At 37.8% G+C, this 17262-nt stretch overlaps 2 protein-coding genes across 2 annotated transcripts in view; one reads left to right on the forward strand and one right to left on the reverse strand.

The window, feature by feature from the left end:
- The window catches only part of TMEM39A (transmembrane protein 39A), a 32626-nt gene extending 29029 nt beyond the window's left edge, over positions 1-3597 (forward strand). The window contains exons 8-9 of the mRNA XM_044670082.1: positions 658-778; positions 3201-3597. Coding sequence (XP_044526017.1) covers positions 658-778; positions 3201-3434 — 355 coding nt within the window. The 3' untranslated portion in view covers positions 3435-3597. The remainder of the gene's footprint in view (positions 1-657; positions 779-3200) is intronic.
- Positions 3598-14197: 10600 nt separating this feature from the next.
- Positions 14198-17262, reverse strand: part of ARHGAP31 (Rho GTPase activating protein 31) — a 182322-nt gene continuing 179257 nt past the window's right edge. The window contains exon 12 of the mRNA XM_044669173.1: positions 14198-16716. Coding sequence (XP_044525108.1) covers positions 14198-16716 — 2519 coding nt within the window. The remainder of the gene's footprint in view (positions 16717-17262) is intronic.

The raw sequence follows: 17262 nt of genomic DNA on the forward strand, positions 1-17262 counted from the left end.
TTTTACAAAACCAAGGAGCTAGTGGAAAACAAACTTATTCTTACTCAAATAAATTAATATAATACCAAACGAAGGGAACTTTAATAAAAATGTAAAAGTCTTTATCCTGCTACATAGTCTGCAAGCATTTTTTAAGCATTTAGTGATGGTAGGGGAGGATGTTTGTTATAATTTGTATGGTATATATTTCCACAGCAAGTTACATACAAACCCTGGCTCTATATTTTCTTTCTCTGTTGCTCTTGCTAGAATCAGCTTCTCTTGCAATTAGGTTCCTTTTAGTACCTTCAGACAGATCTCATTCACTTGGATTTGAGGTGACAGCCCAACCACCTCTGTTAAAAATCTCAACTCACCAATACATCAAGTATTTATCTTTGCTCAATTCTCCTAAGCCAGTTAATCAAATCTTCTGATTCCAAGAGTTACCCATATCACTTTGCATCCTATTTCTTCCTCTGCTAAAGTTTAATCCAATGAACACTTTCTATTCCTTTCAACTTGACAGAGGGATACTATATTTCCAGAATCTAGGCAGATGGAGCCTTATTCCCTTTATGAATATTTTGTCACTGCTACAGAAATGTAGCCATTTCTCCCAGAGAATGTTAAATCTCTTGTTATCTATGTTTTAATGGTAAATGTTTTCTTCTCTAGATGGTCAGAAAATACGATATGGCCTCAGGGTGTGCTGGTACGACATAGTCGTTGTTTGTATAGAGCTGTGGGTCCTTATAATGTAGCAGTGCCTTCAGATGTTTCCCATGCTCGTTTTTATGCAAGTATCTCTTATTTATTCTCAAATCTAAATTGGGGGTGGGGAAAAGTATAGGAGATGACATTGTATTAATTTGATTTTAATACTGAACACTTATTATGGAGATTTAAATCAGATATTTTCAAGTTAAAATTTTATCAAATCTTATAAGGAATTGGCCAGTTTTTTTCTAGTTGTATTAGAATTTGTCACATCCAATATTATTAGAAATAAATGCTTAGGGTTTGGAGATCTTTTTCTTGCAGAGAGGTTTTTACTTTGATAACATAGAAGGAAGAACAATAATATTGTACAATGGATTTTGATATGTATATCCTTAAATATTGACAACTCAAGCTTAAGTTATTAGTTTATTTAGCAATTATAACATATCAACTCAGTTAAGTGCCTAAAAGATGGAAAAGTAACAATGTCAGGTTAGCCCACTTGAAAATCAAGAAAATGTCAGTGAACCATGAATCTCAGGCTATCCCTCCTCCTGGAATGCAAAGTGGAACTACAACTGGATACAAGTCACTCATCCCTGCTTTTAACTCCTTCCTGAACCAGGTTCTTAGTTAAATTACATTGTACATCTCCAACCTCAGAAAATCTGATTTTGGGGGGACAAATAGATTGCAAAACAGAGCATCCTGGGATAAGAGTGGGAACGTCTTAGTAGATTTGACCTTGGTTGGGGTATATGCTCTGGATATGCTTTACACACATTGTATGCTTAATAAACATTCGTAGATCAAAGAAATGAATATAGGAGCAGAGGATACTGTGAAAGATGCATCAAGGGATATTTGTGAGAGCTTGTATTCCCTAGTTTGAGATTAGAGAATTATCTAAAAGTTCTTTTCTGGGAGCTTTCCAGGTACAGATTAGAAACCTACCTCACTCAGAGAAAGGCTTTTATAACTGTTATGATTTAGACCCCAAGTAGATCATTCTTTTAAATAGCAAAGGTGGGGGCAATGCTCTACAGTTAAATGAGTAGATAATTTCTAAATAGAATATGATTTATTTTAGTATACATAAAGAAATATTTCCTAACTTGGGACCTGTAGTCTCTTAATGGTTATCATGGTAACTATTACCACTCTCTTGAAAACTACAATAAATGTATGTTTTATTAAGATGTTCAAGTGGCAGAGTATTGAATGTGTGTTTTTGGACACTTTGCTCAGGAGAATCTTGCTGACTTTGAGGGAGTTAGCTGGAAAACTACTGCATTGCTATTTTTCTGGGGCTGGTTTATTAAATTGTAGTGGCTTTAAGTACTAAGAATCTATTATTTTTTAAGACAGCTCACTAATAGAATTTAAAATCCTTCTTGCCATATATTTCTTTGGCCTGGTGTACAGTCCCTGACAGTTTTAAGGTCTGATTCTTACCATTGGCTCCTGAACTTCTCTCATAAGCCTCTGTAATATTAGCTGATATGGGGTGAAAGTTCAGTTTAATTACATCTTATCTTTCTAGCAAGAGGCTTTTGGCATTTCAGTGCTTTTGAAGGCTGTCTTTGAGGAACTGGGTTAACCCTGGTCAAGCGTAGAAGTGAACAGATTGGTCTTCCTAAGTCAAGTTTCCATACCTAAGAAGTCTCCTATAGTCTTCCCCTTTCTAAGTCTGATGTAGATTACTTGTTAAAGGCATATAGTCTCACCTACACTCAGAAGAACAAAGTCCATACATAGTTTTTTACTTTGTGTTGAAAATACTCTGTTATTGCTGGGTCATTTAGATTAAATAGTTGAAACTAGGAGATTGTGGGGAGAACTTGAAGTCCTTTTTTTAATCTTCATTTCTCTCTTATCCTGGTTCTGTATATCCAGCTTCTCCATTTTACAAACAGAAAATATACCAGAAATGGATGGTGCAAGAGTTCTAAGTCATGAGTAACTACAGGAAAGAAAAGAGAACAATTAAATAGGATTGTATTAAATATAACAGTGCTATTTTTCCTTGAAATGATCTGGGAAAATGTGCTAGGTGGGATTTAAAAAATAAAAATATACACATGATATTTCTTAGGATTAATCTAACTAAGATGCAGTCTCCCTAACATTATCATGGAGAACAGCTTTAAAGGATGATTTTTTTCTTTTTTCTTGAAGGCTTTGAAATAAGATTTAACAAGAAAATTCATTTTACCATTGATTTTCATATCAAGCCCAGATTTAAAATGAAAGTTCTTTAGAGCCAATTCCATGCCTAGCTACATTTTCTAGCTTGTTCTCTAATATTTCCAAACTCAGGAAATTAAAAGTGCTTTATCCTATTTTAAATAGTAACCAGACCAACTAGTTATTGCACATTTTGATAAAATATTAAAATAACATAATGCCATTAGAGAAACATTATTTCACTGAAGAGATGTTAGTCATTCTCATGTAGCTTGTTTTTTCTCACCTTTTTTTTTTTTTTTTTTTAACAGTTTCTCTTTCATCGTCCATTAAGGCTGTTAAATCTTCTTATCCTCATTGAGGGAAGTGTGGTCTGCTACCAACTTTATTCCCTGCTTCGGTCAGAGAAATGGAATCACACACTTTCCATGGCCCTCATCCTCTTCTGCAACTACTATGTCTTATTTAAACTCCTCCGGGACCGAATAGTATTAGGCAGAGCATATTCCTACCCGATCAACAGTTATGAACTCAAGGCAAATTAAGCTGCCTGTCCAACGATGAGGGAAAACCCAGATAAAAATATTTTCATACAGTTCTATTTTTTTTCTTGCAATGTTTATAAATATTTAAAATATTTTATATTTTGTATACTATGTGTTTTGAAAGGTGGGAAGGGCAAGGGCTATTAAATGTCTCCATAAACAAGGTGATGTGCTTTTTTTCCTGTGTTAAGAGTTTCTGAGTATATATATGTATATGCAGGTCATGGCTATTGAAAACTGTGAAATGAAGTTCATTGTTTTTAAGTCATATTTTGTGTGTTAAGTCGGGCAATTACTTTACTATATTTGTCTCCTTTTTCATCTCTACGCCCTCTGCCCAAAATAAATAGACCTCTCTCTTTACTTTTAGCAATGAGAAAAATTCCTAGGACAAGATGCCCTATTCTACTATATTCATTTGAAATATGTTCTTGAAGAAGCTGCTGGCCTCCCTGTTTGTCTTTTTAACCTCTTCTCATTCCTTCATCAAAAATATAAATTTATAGTAGGGGCTGGTTTGATTAATTTTCAGCTTTTATGAAAGACATATAACTCAGAAACAGTATGGTAGAAGGAATGCTGATCAGGAAACCTAGGTTCAGATCCTGGCTATGTTCTAACAATGTCCATAGGCAAATCACATTATCTCAGTTTCTCCATTTGCAAATGGCTAGGGGTAGATGTGGGTGTGAACTGTGTAGGACAGGACTTAAATGAGGCTCTTTTCTATTTTCTGTGGTCCTTTTAGCTCTAAAAGTCTATGACTGTTTTCATTTATGTAAGCCTAAATCTAGATGGGATACCTTCAGTGCTGTAATGAGTTCCATGGTTGCATTCACTATTATGGGGTGTGTCACCAACTACTCTCTTCCTTCTCACTAATTTATTAATAAATATTTATGGAGGAATGATCCCCACCCCTGAGAAGAGAGAGTACCTCTGTGTGTGTGTATGTGTGTGTGTGTGTAAACAAGTGTATACTTACCCATATCATGTGTAGGAATCATGGTTAAATGACACATCTATTCCCACATAGCTAACATCTATAGTCAGAAAAACTAATAATCCTTTATGTTCTCATTTTCATATCTTCCTAGAGATAATTGTTAAAGTGCTTTTGCCTTATAGGGACTTAGTAATTTAAAATTTTTTTGTTTCATAAGTATGTTTGAATTTCACAACTATTTTATACTAGGAATCTTTGCCAAGCTATGCTGTTTTTGAGATTGAGTACCTAGTGGGATGGGATGCAGCTTGACTATGAGAGAGAAAATTGATGAGTGAAGGTGGTTTAAGTTTTTGCCTGGCCCAGACTGGGACCATGGATGACATTCTATAACATCAAAACTCTATCAAGCATTTACTATGTCTCCAATGTTCCTAGGTGCTCAGAGACATAGTTGGGAACCATGAGGTGTAACTATGACAATCCTTTATGTAGAATAATTGAGTACATGGTCTTCTAAATTACTGTGACTGAAAATTTTATCACTTCCCCGTCAACTTGGCAAGACTGTGCTATCTTTGCAGATTGAAAGGATCTGCCTCCGGGAGCTAAGCTTGCACTCTATGGACATGTCTTCCAAGACACAAGGGTCAGGTTCAAATCTAGCCTCAGATACTTCCTAGCTGTGTGACCTTGGACAAGTCACTTAACCCAGTTGTCTAGCCCATTCCATTCTTCTGCCTTAGGACCGTTACTTTGCATCGATTCTAAGAAGGTATAGGTTGAAAAAAAAAGACACAAAGGTCACTTCTGTTATGGTTGAGTCACTGGAATAGCACTTCATTGGCTATTTATCTACTATAGAGCTCATAGGTCCAAATGTTCCTGTTAAAGTATCCATCTTGACTAGTATGAATTTGGAATGGAGTCCAGAAATATTTTGGTCAGTGCCAATGGCTTTGGAATTAAGCTTGAGTTATATATTGAAGTAAAGCAGATATACCCTAGAAAAAGCAGGGTATGAAGAAGCAGATTAGGAGAGGACTGTGGTAGAGGGCTTGGGAAAGCCCTAGGAGATGTGTCAATATTATTTTTTTGCTACTTTTAAATAGATTACCTCTGACATAAGGGTGTCCCCACTTCTGACTCATTACCTGCCAAGGCCACATAGTCAGATTTCATGATTTCCTAAGTTTGTCCACAGCCAACCATAGTTGCTAAAGTAGAAATCTTGAGAACATTGAAGGTAAGTAGCTATTCCCTCTTATAATATCTGAAAAAAGAAAGCCAGGCAAAATCTGATATGATGAACCTTAGACTTTGGAAAAACAAATTTCAGAATGAAAGGATAGACTCCTATGGCCTAAAATTCTATGGATGAAGCTGGCTCAAATAGGATGGTTAGGAAAATTACTTGGAATATACCCCCAAAAGATCAAAGGCTGATCCTATATTTATTAAAATAGTCATCAAAGGTACTTCTGGTCATGGAAACCTGGAATCATACTAGGTGTCCAGTTGGCAAATGGTTGTACAAATTGGTGAAATGAATGTAATAAGATATTGTTGCACTGCAAGAAAGAACAAAAATGAGGGGATTCAGAGAAACTTGGGAAGACATTTGAGTTGATATATGGTGAAGAAAGCAGAGCTAAGAATATATGCAACTTAAAGTAATGTTATGCCATAAGACATCAACTCATTAATATAATGACCAATCCTGATTCCCAAGATTAGCTGATTTTGACAATTCTAAAATGCTATTAAATTATGTATTTATAAACATTTGCAAAAGAAAAATGTGATCACTAAAAGCCAGCATGACTTCATTGAGAACATATGCCAGAACATTTTTTTTTTGATGTGGTTATTAAACTAGATAAGGAATATTCTCTGTCTCTGTTTCTCATATTTCAGCGAAGTCTTTGATCAGTGTCTCTCATGCTATCATTGCGGACAAACTGGAGAGGTATGACATAGATGATAGTAATTATTTAGCTGAATTAGAACTGGTTTAATGATTGGACCAAAAAAATCACCATTAATGAAATTATATCAAGGTTGGGGAAGGGGGTCTTGAACAGAATGGCCCTGTATTGATGTGGTACTATCTGTCTGTGTTTGACTGAAGGCATAGGTGGCATGCTTTTCAAATTTGCGTCTTAACAAAGCTGGTGGGATGGCATATGTGTTGGATGTCATCATCTAAAAAGACCTCAGCTAGAATGGTGAATTTAATCATATAGGGATACATTTAAAGCCCTACACTTTGGTTAAAAAGGATTTGCTTCATAAATAGAGGATAGAGGAATGTAGATAGGTATTGTGTGAAAAAGATCTGGGGATTTGAGTAGACCAAAAAATATGAGTGAGCAACATGACAGCTAATACAGTCTAGATCCCTTAAGAGGCAGAGTATTAAACTTGAAAGAAGTGATAAGTCCCACTATGCTTTGATCTAGAATGTTATGTTTAGTTCTGGGTATCATGTTTTAGGAAGGATATTGACAAACTAGAGTTTTTACAGTGGGTAAACAGGATGGTGAAGTGACTGCTGACCACAATAATTAAGAGTGGTTTAAGAATTGGGATATTTAGCCTTTAGAGGAAGGGGGAATAGATGTGATAGCTGTCTTCAAGTATAAAAGGGGTTAGCTTTCTATTATGTCACTCTAGAAGTGGGTGGAAGTTGCAGACAAATGAAAGCTTGATGTCAGGGAAAACTATTCCAATTAGCACTGCCCTAAAGTTAACTGAATTGATTTGGGAGGGAGTGAATTCCCTCTCACTAGAGGCCTTTAAGCAGAAGCTGCTGTATGGTTATGTGGAACTGCAGAAAGTATATGATGTGAGTTATTTTCAACTTTTCAATTTTATGATTCTGTGAGCATGAGGGACTTATTTGGTTCCCAAGTAGCAAATGATGCCATTTATGATTCATCCATTGAGAATTGGAAGTGCTAGAGGATCCTTAGGGGTAGACCAGCATTTACCTACAACCTCTTGCATATGCATGCAGATCATTTTATTTTATGATCTTTGTGAATCTCCACTAAGGATCTATTATAATGGCTTATCATGAGTTGAGAAACCTGTACTTTTGTGAAGACTGCCAAGAGAACACAAGTCCTGGTAGGTCCTACCTAGATGCAAAAACTTCTAGTGCAGACAAAAACTATATACTGTTATCCAGGGACTGGTTATGCTGAAGAGGTTGGCTATAGGGCGATTAAATTTTTTACTCCAGCAACTCTCTTTACTCCAGCAACAAGACTTAATAATAAGTTAGAGAAGGTTTAGTTAGCATCTAGATTTGTCAAGAGTACCCACCCTGTTAAAATCATACACCTTTGACATGACATTAGTTTTAAAATAACAAACTTAAGGCTTTTATTCCCAAATCCCAACTCTTTAACCACAAAAGCTGGTTAATTTCTTATCTAGAAACCTATTCCCCTGAAGGAGTTGAGGGATTGACACATATCCCCAGTCCAAAAGAACTTGGAAAATTGTAGTGATGTGGATGTAGAGTTCAAATGGGATAAGATGGGCTTCAGTTAAAGCCTAGAGTAGCCTAAAGGATTGACTGAACCTAACTCTGGGGTGATGAAAAAATGAAATTTAACTCTCATCCTAGAATATTACTACTCCGGCCATTATACAAGAAATTGTGGAGGTTCATGAGTTGTCTTCCGAAAATTATAAAGCTATGATTTGACTCAGTTATGAGAGTTATCAGACTTTTCCTGGAAAGTATTTTCTTGTGTGTCTTGAGGTTTTTCTAGGTAGCCCTATTTTGAGATAAGAAATTCTTCCGCGGCATCAAAAAGAACTGCCTATCAGGGTGAATATGGTCCTGGTTAATACTGATTGGCATGGGTCTTTTTGATTTGCTTCATTTTTGGCCTAGGCCACTTAATCCCTCCTTAGCCAATCATACTGCTGCCAGAATTATCGCAGACACTCAATTGGCGTAGCCCACTCCAACAAAATTCGAGGGCTGGTATCAAGGCCAATACTACCCCATTCCCAAATCTTACCCTGACCCCAGAAATTACCCTTGACAAAGCCCAACTCCAATGATGAAATCTTCTGGGAGCCAGGAGATGATCTAACCTGTAAAATGTATGAGAGAGATTCCTTTATTCAGTCATTGATATGATCGAGATCTAATGGATGTACCGATGTCTCCTTATGTTCATTTTCCCAACACAAATAGTATATTTTAAAATATTTATTAGTATAAATTTTGGAAGCATAACAATTATCTTTAATTACACATAATATGTTTCTCTGTATATGCTTAATGTAATATTTATTCATACATTTTATTTTAAATCAGAAAAAAACATTTAAGATTACCTTGGAAAAAAGGTTCATGGATTTCAGCACACGACTAAAATCCTGTGGCTTTTAAATAGAAACCTTTTGGGAAAGTGCTTCACCTTGTAAAATCATGAATCAGGAAGTTCTCTGGTGCTAAATTATTGCAAAGCCTTGTGACTCATTCAATAATACACATTTCAAAATTATGGCAGTTCTTCATGGACTTCTTTTTGGAAAAGCAACCCTTATTCACATCTCCCTCATTATCAAGAAATACTGGCTTTTGTGTGCTTGACACCAGGATAATTCCCAATTATATGCTTTCTGAAATTGTAGAGTGCCCAGCTAATCACTCCTCCTCCCTAGGCTGTCATTTCTATGTTTGGACAGGTGATCATTCCCTTCTCTGCCCCATGTTTGCTAAAATTGAGTTGTATTGAGTTGAGTGCTGGATTCTTACTTTCTCAGCCAAGAGATTGGCCTGTCTTATCCCTTCTACTCCTGTGCCTCTGCCAGTAAGTATCTGGAATTACCCTTCTGGGAACATATCACCCTAAGTGCCAAGGCATCATTTGAGAGATGAGGCCATAATACAGTGTATGACTCTCATCTAGCTAGATAGGTCATACATCTAATCAAGATCTTCTACCCCAATTCTAGACAAGTAAATTTGATGATCAATAGTGTCCCATCATGTAGGAGACTCCCAAGATACAAGTAGACATTCCTTCTTCACCACCATCCCTTCTCCTACCCCTAATTTGGGCCAGCACTTCTGATGCTGCCATATAAGGAACAACAGAAATAAATATAATTATCTACCTTGTTACAACCTAAGTGAAACTTCTAAAATCAGCCATTTAAAAGTATCATATTCAAACCTGCCCGTTTTCAGATAAGAAGGTAAGATCCAGAGATAGAACCAATTATGATCACTTAAGACCCTTAAACTTTAGCTCTGACTTGAAATATACCAAACACCTACTTGTCTACCTAGGAACCAATTCATCTAAGTCATCAAAGCAAAATACTGAAAGTTGGAACATTGTCCAAACATCTTCTAAAATATTCCTGGTTTTATTTATATAATATAAACTGTAAAGAGATCATCCAGGATAGGTATGATTAGAAACAGAAGTGAACAGGCCGTGGATCAAGTGTGAAAAATAACAAATAGTCCCAGTGTTGACTCTAGTATATACTATATACTATAGAATAAACTTTAATGGAGTATTTTCTCCATTGCCAGGAGAAAATGGAAAAAAAATATGCAGGGTAAGCAGGTATGGATGGATATCTAATCTCTTCACACTTCATTTGGTGTTCAATGTTCTTAAAATGGTACTCCAACAAGAATAGGAACCACATAGCCTTTGGAAAATACCTATCCAGAAATGGGCAGACATAGAGAGTAACATCACATAAGTAATGCTGTCCTCTCTCTTGGTCCAATTTCTTTAATTGTGTTTGTAGACCACAAAAGCTCTGTTTTAATTGCTGGTCTTTTTTTTTTTTTTTTTTTTTTTTTTTTTTTTTGGTTCATATTTGGAGCTACATAAGAAATTAGCTCATCTATTTTTTAAAAAACAAATAGTGATGATGGGGGCAGCTGGGTAGCTCAGTGGATTGAGAGTCTGGCCTAGAGATGGGAGGTCCTAGGTTCAAATCCAGCCTCAGACACTTCCCAGCTGTGTGACCCTGGGCAAGTCAACCCCCATTGCCCACCCTTACCACTCTTCCACCTAGGAGCCAATATACAAAAGTTAAGGGTTTAAAAATGTAAAAACAAAAACAACAAAAAAAAAAACAAATAGTGATGAAACTTAAGACTATCTTCTACATAAGTAGGCCCTTAATAAATGTTTACTGTGGCTAGTTGGATTTTTATTGTTGTTAGTTAGCAATATTTTGAGGAAGACTTTTCATTAAATTTTAGGCTTCCTTCCTTCTCTTTTCTTTTCTTCTTTCCTTCTTTGCTAATGAAATGATTCAGATGAAAAGCCAAAACCTTTCCATCTGAATTCTCCAGATAGTTATCTTGAATCTAGTTAATTTTGACAGTAGGATCATTAAGTCTTGGCCTCTGATGGCCATTCTGTGAATAATTCAGCTGCTGTTCTACTTATAGAACATGTTTGCTGTATAGATTGATTTAAAATAATTTGAGAATTCCTTGATTAGTTGGTATTACCATTTTCTCTCTAGCATGGGACTTGGTCTATCATGTTGTAGTGTCTTCCTGAAATAGATACGCTGTAAAGTGACCCAGCATCATAACTTCCCTAGTCACAGAGAGCCATTCCTGACTTCTTATTGTCTTCTACTCTTTGGGGATCTAAATTTCATTTCATGTATTTTTCTTCACTGGACAATGACATCAGGTGGGACTTTTTTTACTTACTGTCGTTATAGGGATCCACGAATATATTAATTTGTGACTGCTGGCAGCTACAGGTGTGTTAGAGTAAGTTTTAGAAGAATGGGGAGAGGAGAAGGAAAGAAAGTAGATTTGCTTTGCTATTTACAAATATTGAAAGGATTTCTTTAGTACCAGACCTGCAAGCTCAACAATGCCTGAGAGATTCTTCAGGAAACTTAGGATCTCTTTCTCCAGGAATCAAGCAGAAGACTAAAGAAAATATCATTTCTTTTTGGCAGTTCATTCATAGGGAATACTGGTAAAATAAACTTCTTAAATTCTAGCAGAGGTAATCTGAGGAAAAGTCTGTAAAGCCTGTGGGTTTGACTGGCATGTAGAAAAAAAGAGACAAGAAAAAAATATCCCTATTTGCCTGTATGCAAATTCCAAAGTATATTTTGAGAACTTCTACTTAGGCTTTTGGAGATGTTTCTTTATTTAATGTTAGAATCTAAAGTCAAACTGAAGACATACATGTGTATGTATATGCACATACATATATACAATGTGTATATATACACACGTTATTCGAAATCAACTGCTGAGCACTTAAAATTTAGTCACTTATTAATAGACAAACCAATGGCTTTTTAGTTTAATGGCAAAATAATAAAAATATACTCTAGTGTGTTATAATCAAAAATTCAAAATATACATATTTTAAATATCCCTTTACTCAGATCACATTTCCTGACTGTGAATATGATGATATGCTGATGCTATCATCATCCATGTTCTAACTCTGTTCCAACACATAGTTCATATGGGATAGCAGATGGCAGAATGGTCCATACCAAAGGACAATTAACAAGAGTCTATGGGTTATGTCTCATAAACTAATTTTCTTTTTAATGGTGGAAATGTACCTTTGGCACAGGAAACTATTTCAACACTTGAAATTCTTGGACATCAAATTCATAATCTAATCAGTTATTTTCACCTACTGTACATCCAGAATAACAATGTATTCCAGTCAAACCCAAGAATCCCTTCCTACAGAACAGTCTTTAAAGAGGTCATCTTGCCTTGCTGCCTGAATTATCTGCCTCCTCTACTGCACTCATCCATCATTTTTATTGCCTCTAGTAGAAATGTATCAAAACCAGCCAAAGATCTTCAACCTTTTTGTTCACCTGCCACAATTCCCCTGGTCTGTAGGACTTTCCAAATCAACTAAGCTAATACTTCCCAACCCTGGGACCTGCCACACACACACTTTATGTTTACTTTTTTGGTTTACTGGGGAGGAAGTAAAAGCTCTAATCTTGGGTTCTGCCACCTCCTAGCTGTATGACCTTAGGCATATCTCTCTCTCTCTCTCTCTCTCTCTCTCTCTCTCTCTCTCTTTCTGGGCCTTGTTTTTCTCATCCATAAAAGGAGAGGGTTGGAACAAGTGCCTTAAAATGTCCCTTCTGGTGTTAACATTTTTGATTTTATAAACGAATGAAGTGGAATGCCATTAGGTTGGGGCAGGGCATTATTCTGTCAAATTTTCTTTGGTGATTGAACTTCTGGGCAGAGTATTAGATATATTCAGAACTTAACCTGACAAGAGAATGACCAGGGCAATTATATTACAGATATGGTCACATCTCCATTTGATTTTCAGACAGGAAGGTTTCTTTTATTGGGGAAGTAGAGCAAATAAACTGGTATTTAGGTTTATTGGATCTTATTTGGGCCAGAAACTGGAGTTCTTTTTCAAAAAACTTGACTCTAGATAATGCTCAGAATGTTATCTTCCATACAATAAGAGAGGAAGATCTGTTTGGGACTAGAGGAATGTCAGACTAGATTCTTGCTTAAATATCTGGGAAAAATAGACCAAGGAGAATGTCTGAGTGTAAGGATGGATAAGGAAAGAAGGGCTCTCTCAAATCTATCCATGAGAACTTGAAATGGCAGGAAGAAAAGAGATAATTTATTGGCTATAATGAAAGTGTATCTTTTTTTGAGATGAATCTTACCTTAGGATAAATAATGGGGTAACCTTACTCAGTAGCTTGACTCCTTCCTTCTATCCTCCATCCTTCCCCTTAAGAATTACCCCTTCCAAAGAGAAGGAGATAAGGGGGGAATCTCTCCCCACTAGCTGAAAGGTATTGGCACCCAGCCAAATTTTCCACACAGGATGTTTATGGATTATACCATATTCTTTCACACTGACATTTGGAGGAAAGCAAAAGAACTCCAGTTTAATACTGCAGTGGCCCCCATGTAAAAAGGGAATCCATCATTACCACAGCCCTCAATGTCTTTCTCTGAGTTACTGGGTATGTATGGAAAAGGCAGGCAAATCCACACTTTGCTAAATTCAAATGAGAAAAATAGCCTCTTTTTAATTCCTGTCAATCCTAGGACTTGTGACTGTGTTGAGTTTTTTTTTTCATATGCTGTACTTTTAGCCAGGAGCACCAGCTTGGTGGCATGCACAGTTGTGAGACCACCAGGGAGACCATATATGTGTTAATCCATCAGCCCGAAAATCTGAGGGCACAGTAGATTTATATTTCCAAATCTACTTTCTTTTCTGATAGTAGAATTTTATAAAGCATATTAGAAAAGGGTACTAAAGAAGCATGAGCTTTTAAAAGCATTAAATAATATAAAGAAAAATAAGAAAACAGAAACCTCAGAACAATGCCTTCTGAGACAAAAAGTTTTTGTTGAAAAGGGTATTATTATGGCCAGCTCTTGATGGCTTTAGATAAGGATAAGATGGATGAATAAATGCAACTCACAGATAATCCTCAAATTGCATTTTAGTCATCTCTCTTGCATGTTTCCCTTCAGCTACTAACAAGCAGGAAAATGGACTAACCTGAATTTCATCTTTTTGCCCTTCCACCGAGCACCTTGGTAAGTATTAATGAGTACCCAAATGGCCTCAAGACTGCCAAGAATGGCTAAAGATGGGAAATAAAAGGTCTGAACAATCCAAAAGCTGGCTAATTTTCTCCTGGAATAACAGAGTTGGCCATAAAATAATACCCATGCAAATCTCAACAGAGCTCTGTAGTCTTTAGAGACAAAGAAAAGGTTCCAAGTAAAGGAGTGATAGGGAAACTGATGTCATTCTATTTGCCTCCCGCTTCTTCCATCTAGAATCACAGATCTCCTCTGGGGCTGGTAAAAGCAACTAGTTGAGGTCTCTAGTCTCTGGCCATTCTTAGGGATAGTCATTTTGTTCCTAAGTGTGACTCCTTCTGGGGTCACCCACGTGTTCTCAGCCAGCTCACCACAAATGAGACCAGAGGAAATTGTTTGGGTAGGGCTTCTGATCGGGGAAAGTAAGACCTTGGAGTCTGAAGAAGAGGATGGATGATCCATGATAGGGAAGGGAGGGCTAAACAAGATTAGGCTCTGAGGTCTTCCTGGTCTTGATCTATGGAAAGGTTTGGAAACCCCAGATGACCGCTCAATTTTTGAAGAAAGTGGATTATCTCCAGATGGTTCTGTTTCTGAAGTACGTTTTCTGCAGGGTCCTGTAGCATCCTGGGAAGAGAGGAGGCAAGACACACTTGGGTCTGGAGAAAGGATGTGGTCATCAGATACAAAAGACGTGGAGTCCATCTGAGTGGAATTACTGGTTACTTTTCCTTCTTGGCTTATGCTCTCCTCTTGAGGTCTCCCTAAGGAAGGAGGTGAATCATCCCCAGCAGACTTTAGAGGCATCTCGCCAGTTGGGCTGGCCTCCACTTTGGCCTTCTCTCCTGAGGAAAGTACATCTTCCTCCGTGTTCTGGGCCTGGAGTGGCTGTGGAATTTGAGTATACTGAACCTTAGGTGGGATGACTGGCACAGCCTTGGCCTGGCACATTTTGACCATGAAGGAAGTTCTCACTGCCGACACACTCACAGGGGCAGAATTGCGGCGACCTGTTAAGGCATGAGTGAGCATGTCTAGGTCCTGTGGACCACCGTGAACTTTCCAGGGGTCTGCTTTACTGTGAGGTGAGGCCATACAGATGGGGGACCATGGGTAGTTAGGATCTTCGCTTTTAATTTCTCTCTCATTCAACTGGTGTCCAGGTGAACCCAGCGATGTCATATTCTCAATCCTAAAGAAGTCATTTACCAGAGGAATGCAGTCCAGGTTGAGGGAAGAAGGTCTATTTTTCCCTTTAGGAGGCACACAATCATGATTCTTTAGCTGCAACTTGGAGGAAGGAAGCAACTCACCTTTGGTAACAAGAGGCACTCCGGCACTAGCATTGACCTGAACCCCAGATGGACTATTTTCCCTAATGCTCTCAGCTTCCAAGCCATAACTGCCTCGTTGATTCATGGGCATTGAAGAGTCTTGCAGGCTTGCTTGATCTACTTCTGTTTCTTTCTCTGTAAAGCAGACAGGACTAGTTCTTACTGTTTTGGATTGTATGTCTGTCCCTGAATTCACACCAAGGTCATCTTCTGTTCCCGCTGACTCTGAGAGCTCTTTGGAATGTCTTGGTGCCTTCTTTTCCCATTCCCCTTTTTCTCTGTTGGGTGCTAGTAGCTGTAAGGAGTCAAAAACCATCATTGATCCCAGACTGACACAGCTACTAGATGAAGAAAATGGAAGAGTCCACTGGTTTTTCATGGTAGTTTCACTATCTAGGGAATGACTCTGAACGAAAGTGGGTCTATGAGGGAGCCTCTTCTCTCTTTGATTTGGGAGGAGAAGATCTTGTGGTCGAGCCCCCTGAAGATCTTTCAGTGTTGGGGAATGAAGTGGGCTTGTAACCCACTGGTGGTCCTCCCAGGGCTCTACCATTTCTAAACTCTGTGGTGCAAAGTCAGTGGAAGTGTCTTCTTCATCATAATCAAAAGTTTCTAGCATTTTACTAGTTGTATCTCTCTCTTTATGTGGTAAAGCCCCAAATTCCCTTAGTGGGCCTTCTCTCCCCGAAGCTAATTTGTCTCTCTTCTCCTTAGGACTATGATTTTCACCCTGGGCTGACACAAATTCTTCTTGCAAGTAGGAACTTCTGGGGTCATCAGGACTATCTCCAGCCTGAGTCTGCTCTGAATGAGGATTTGCTTCCATCACCTCTGAAGTTTCTTCTCTCTCAGGGCTATTTATCACAGAGTCTTCTTTCTGAAGAGTTTGTTCTAGAGGAGGAGGAGATGAAGGGAGATTCCCTGAGCTTTCCTTTAGTAGACTGTCCTGTGGAGAAGCAGGGTCAGTTGTGATCATTTCCAGCATGGGAGTCCTTGTAGAGTCCTCCTGCCTACTCTGCTCAGGCAGCAGCCTTTTCTGTCCAGTCCTCTGCTGGCTGTTGAGCTGCTCTGAGTCTCCCCTGGTTCCCGTTATAGGGATAATAGTCCCTTCTAGAGGTGTGATCTGAATCAATTTATCCATGTTCTCTTCCATTGTGATGACAGCCAGGCTGGAGTCATCAGAGAAGCCCCTTGCCCAAGGAGAAGAAAGGGTGGTCTTTGGACTCGAAATAAGAACTGGTTGACTCGAGTTGATCTTTTGGGCAGATGATGGGAGGGCTTGGAGTTCTTCCTCAGACTCAATGATTTTCAGCTCTTGTTGAATCTCAGGCCACATCAGAGGACTGGAAGAGTCATCTTCATCCTGAAATAGAATACAAATTCCTTTATCTGATTAGCAGGGTTTTTTTTCAGTTTTGATATTCATGCATTGACTCCCTCATTCACTCAACATGCATTTATTAAGCCCTTACTTTGGGTAAGACTCTTGCTAGGTACTCAGGTACAAAAACAAAAACAGTAGTGCCTGGCCTCAAGGACTTTATATTCTATAGGAAATGGACCAAGGATTTCTATTGAGGGTGGGGAGTGTCACAGAAAAAGAAACTATGGCTAATCTGTGAACATTCTGATGCCAGTTACATCCTTTGGTTTCTGTAAATAAAATCCTTCATTAGGAGACAGATGATAAATTGATAAACGTATCTTACTTAAGTCTAACAAATTAAATATCTTAACGGCCACAAGTTTGGAATTCTAACTGACTTTGACTTATTTTACTCGTCTCTCTCTCTCTCTCTCTCTCTCTCTCTCTCTCTCTCTCTCTCTCTCTCTCTCTCTCTCTCTCTCTCTCTCTCTCTCTTTCTTGTCTTTCCTCCTAAAATGCTCATGATTCTAGCTTTTCTTCATTGTATCTCTTACACCAAACACTAAATC

Source organism: Gracilinanus agilis, chromosome 3 (assembly GCF_016433145.1).
Source record: "Gracilinanus agilis isolate LMUSP501 chromosome 3, AgileGrace, whole genome shotgun sequence".
NCBI classification, from domain to species: Eukaryota; Metazoa; Chordata; class Mammalia; order Didelphimorphia; family Didelphidae; genus Gracilinanus; species Gracilinanus agilis.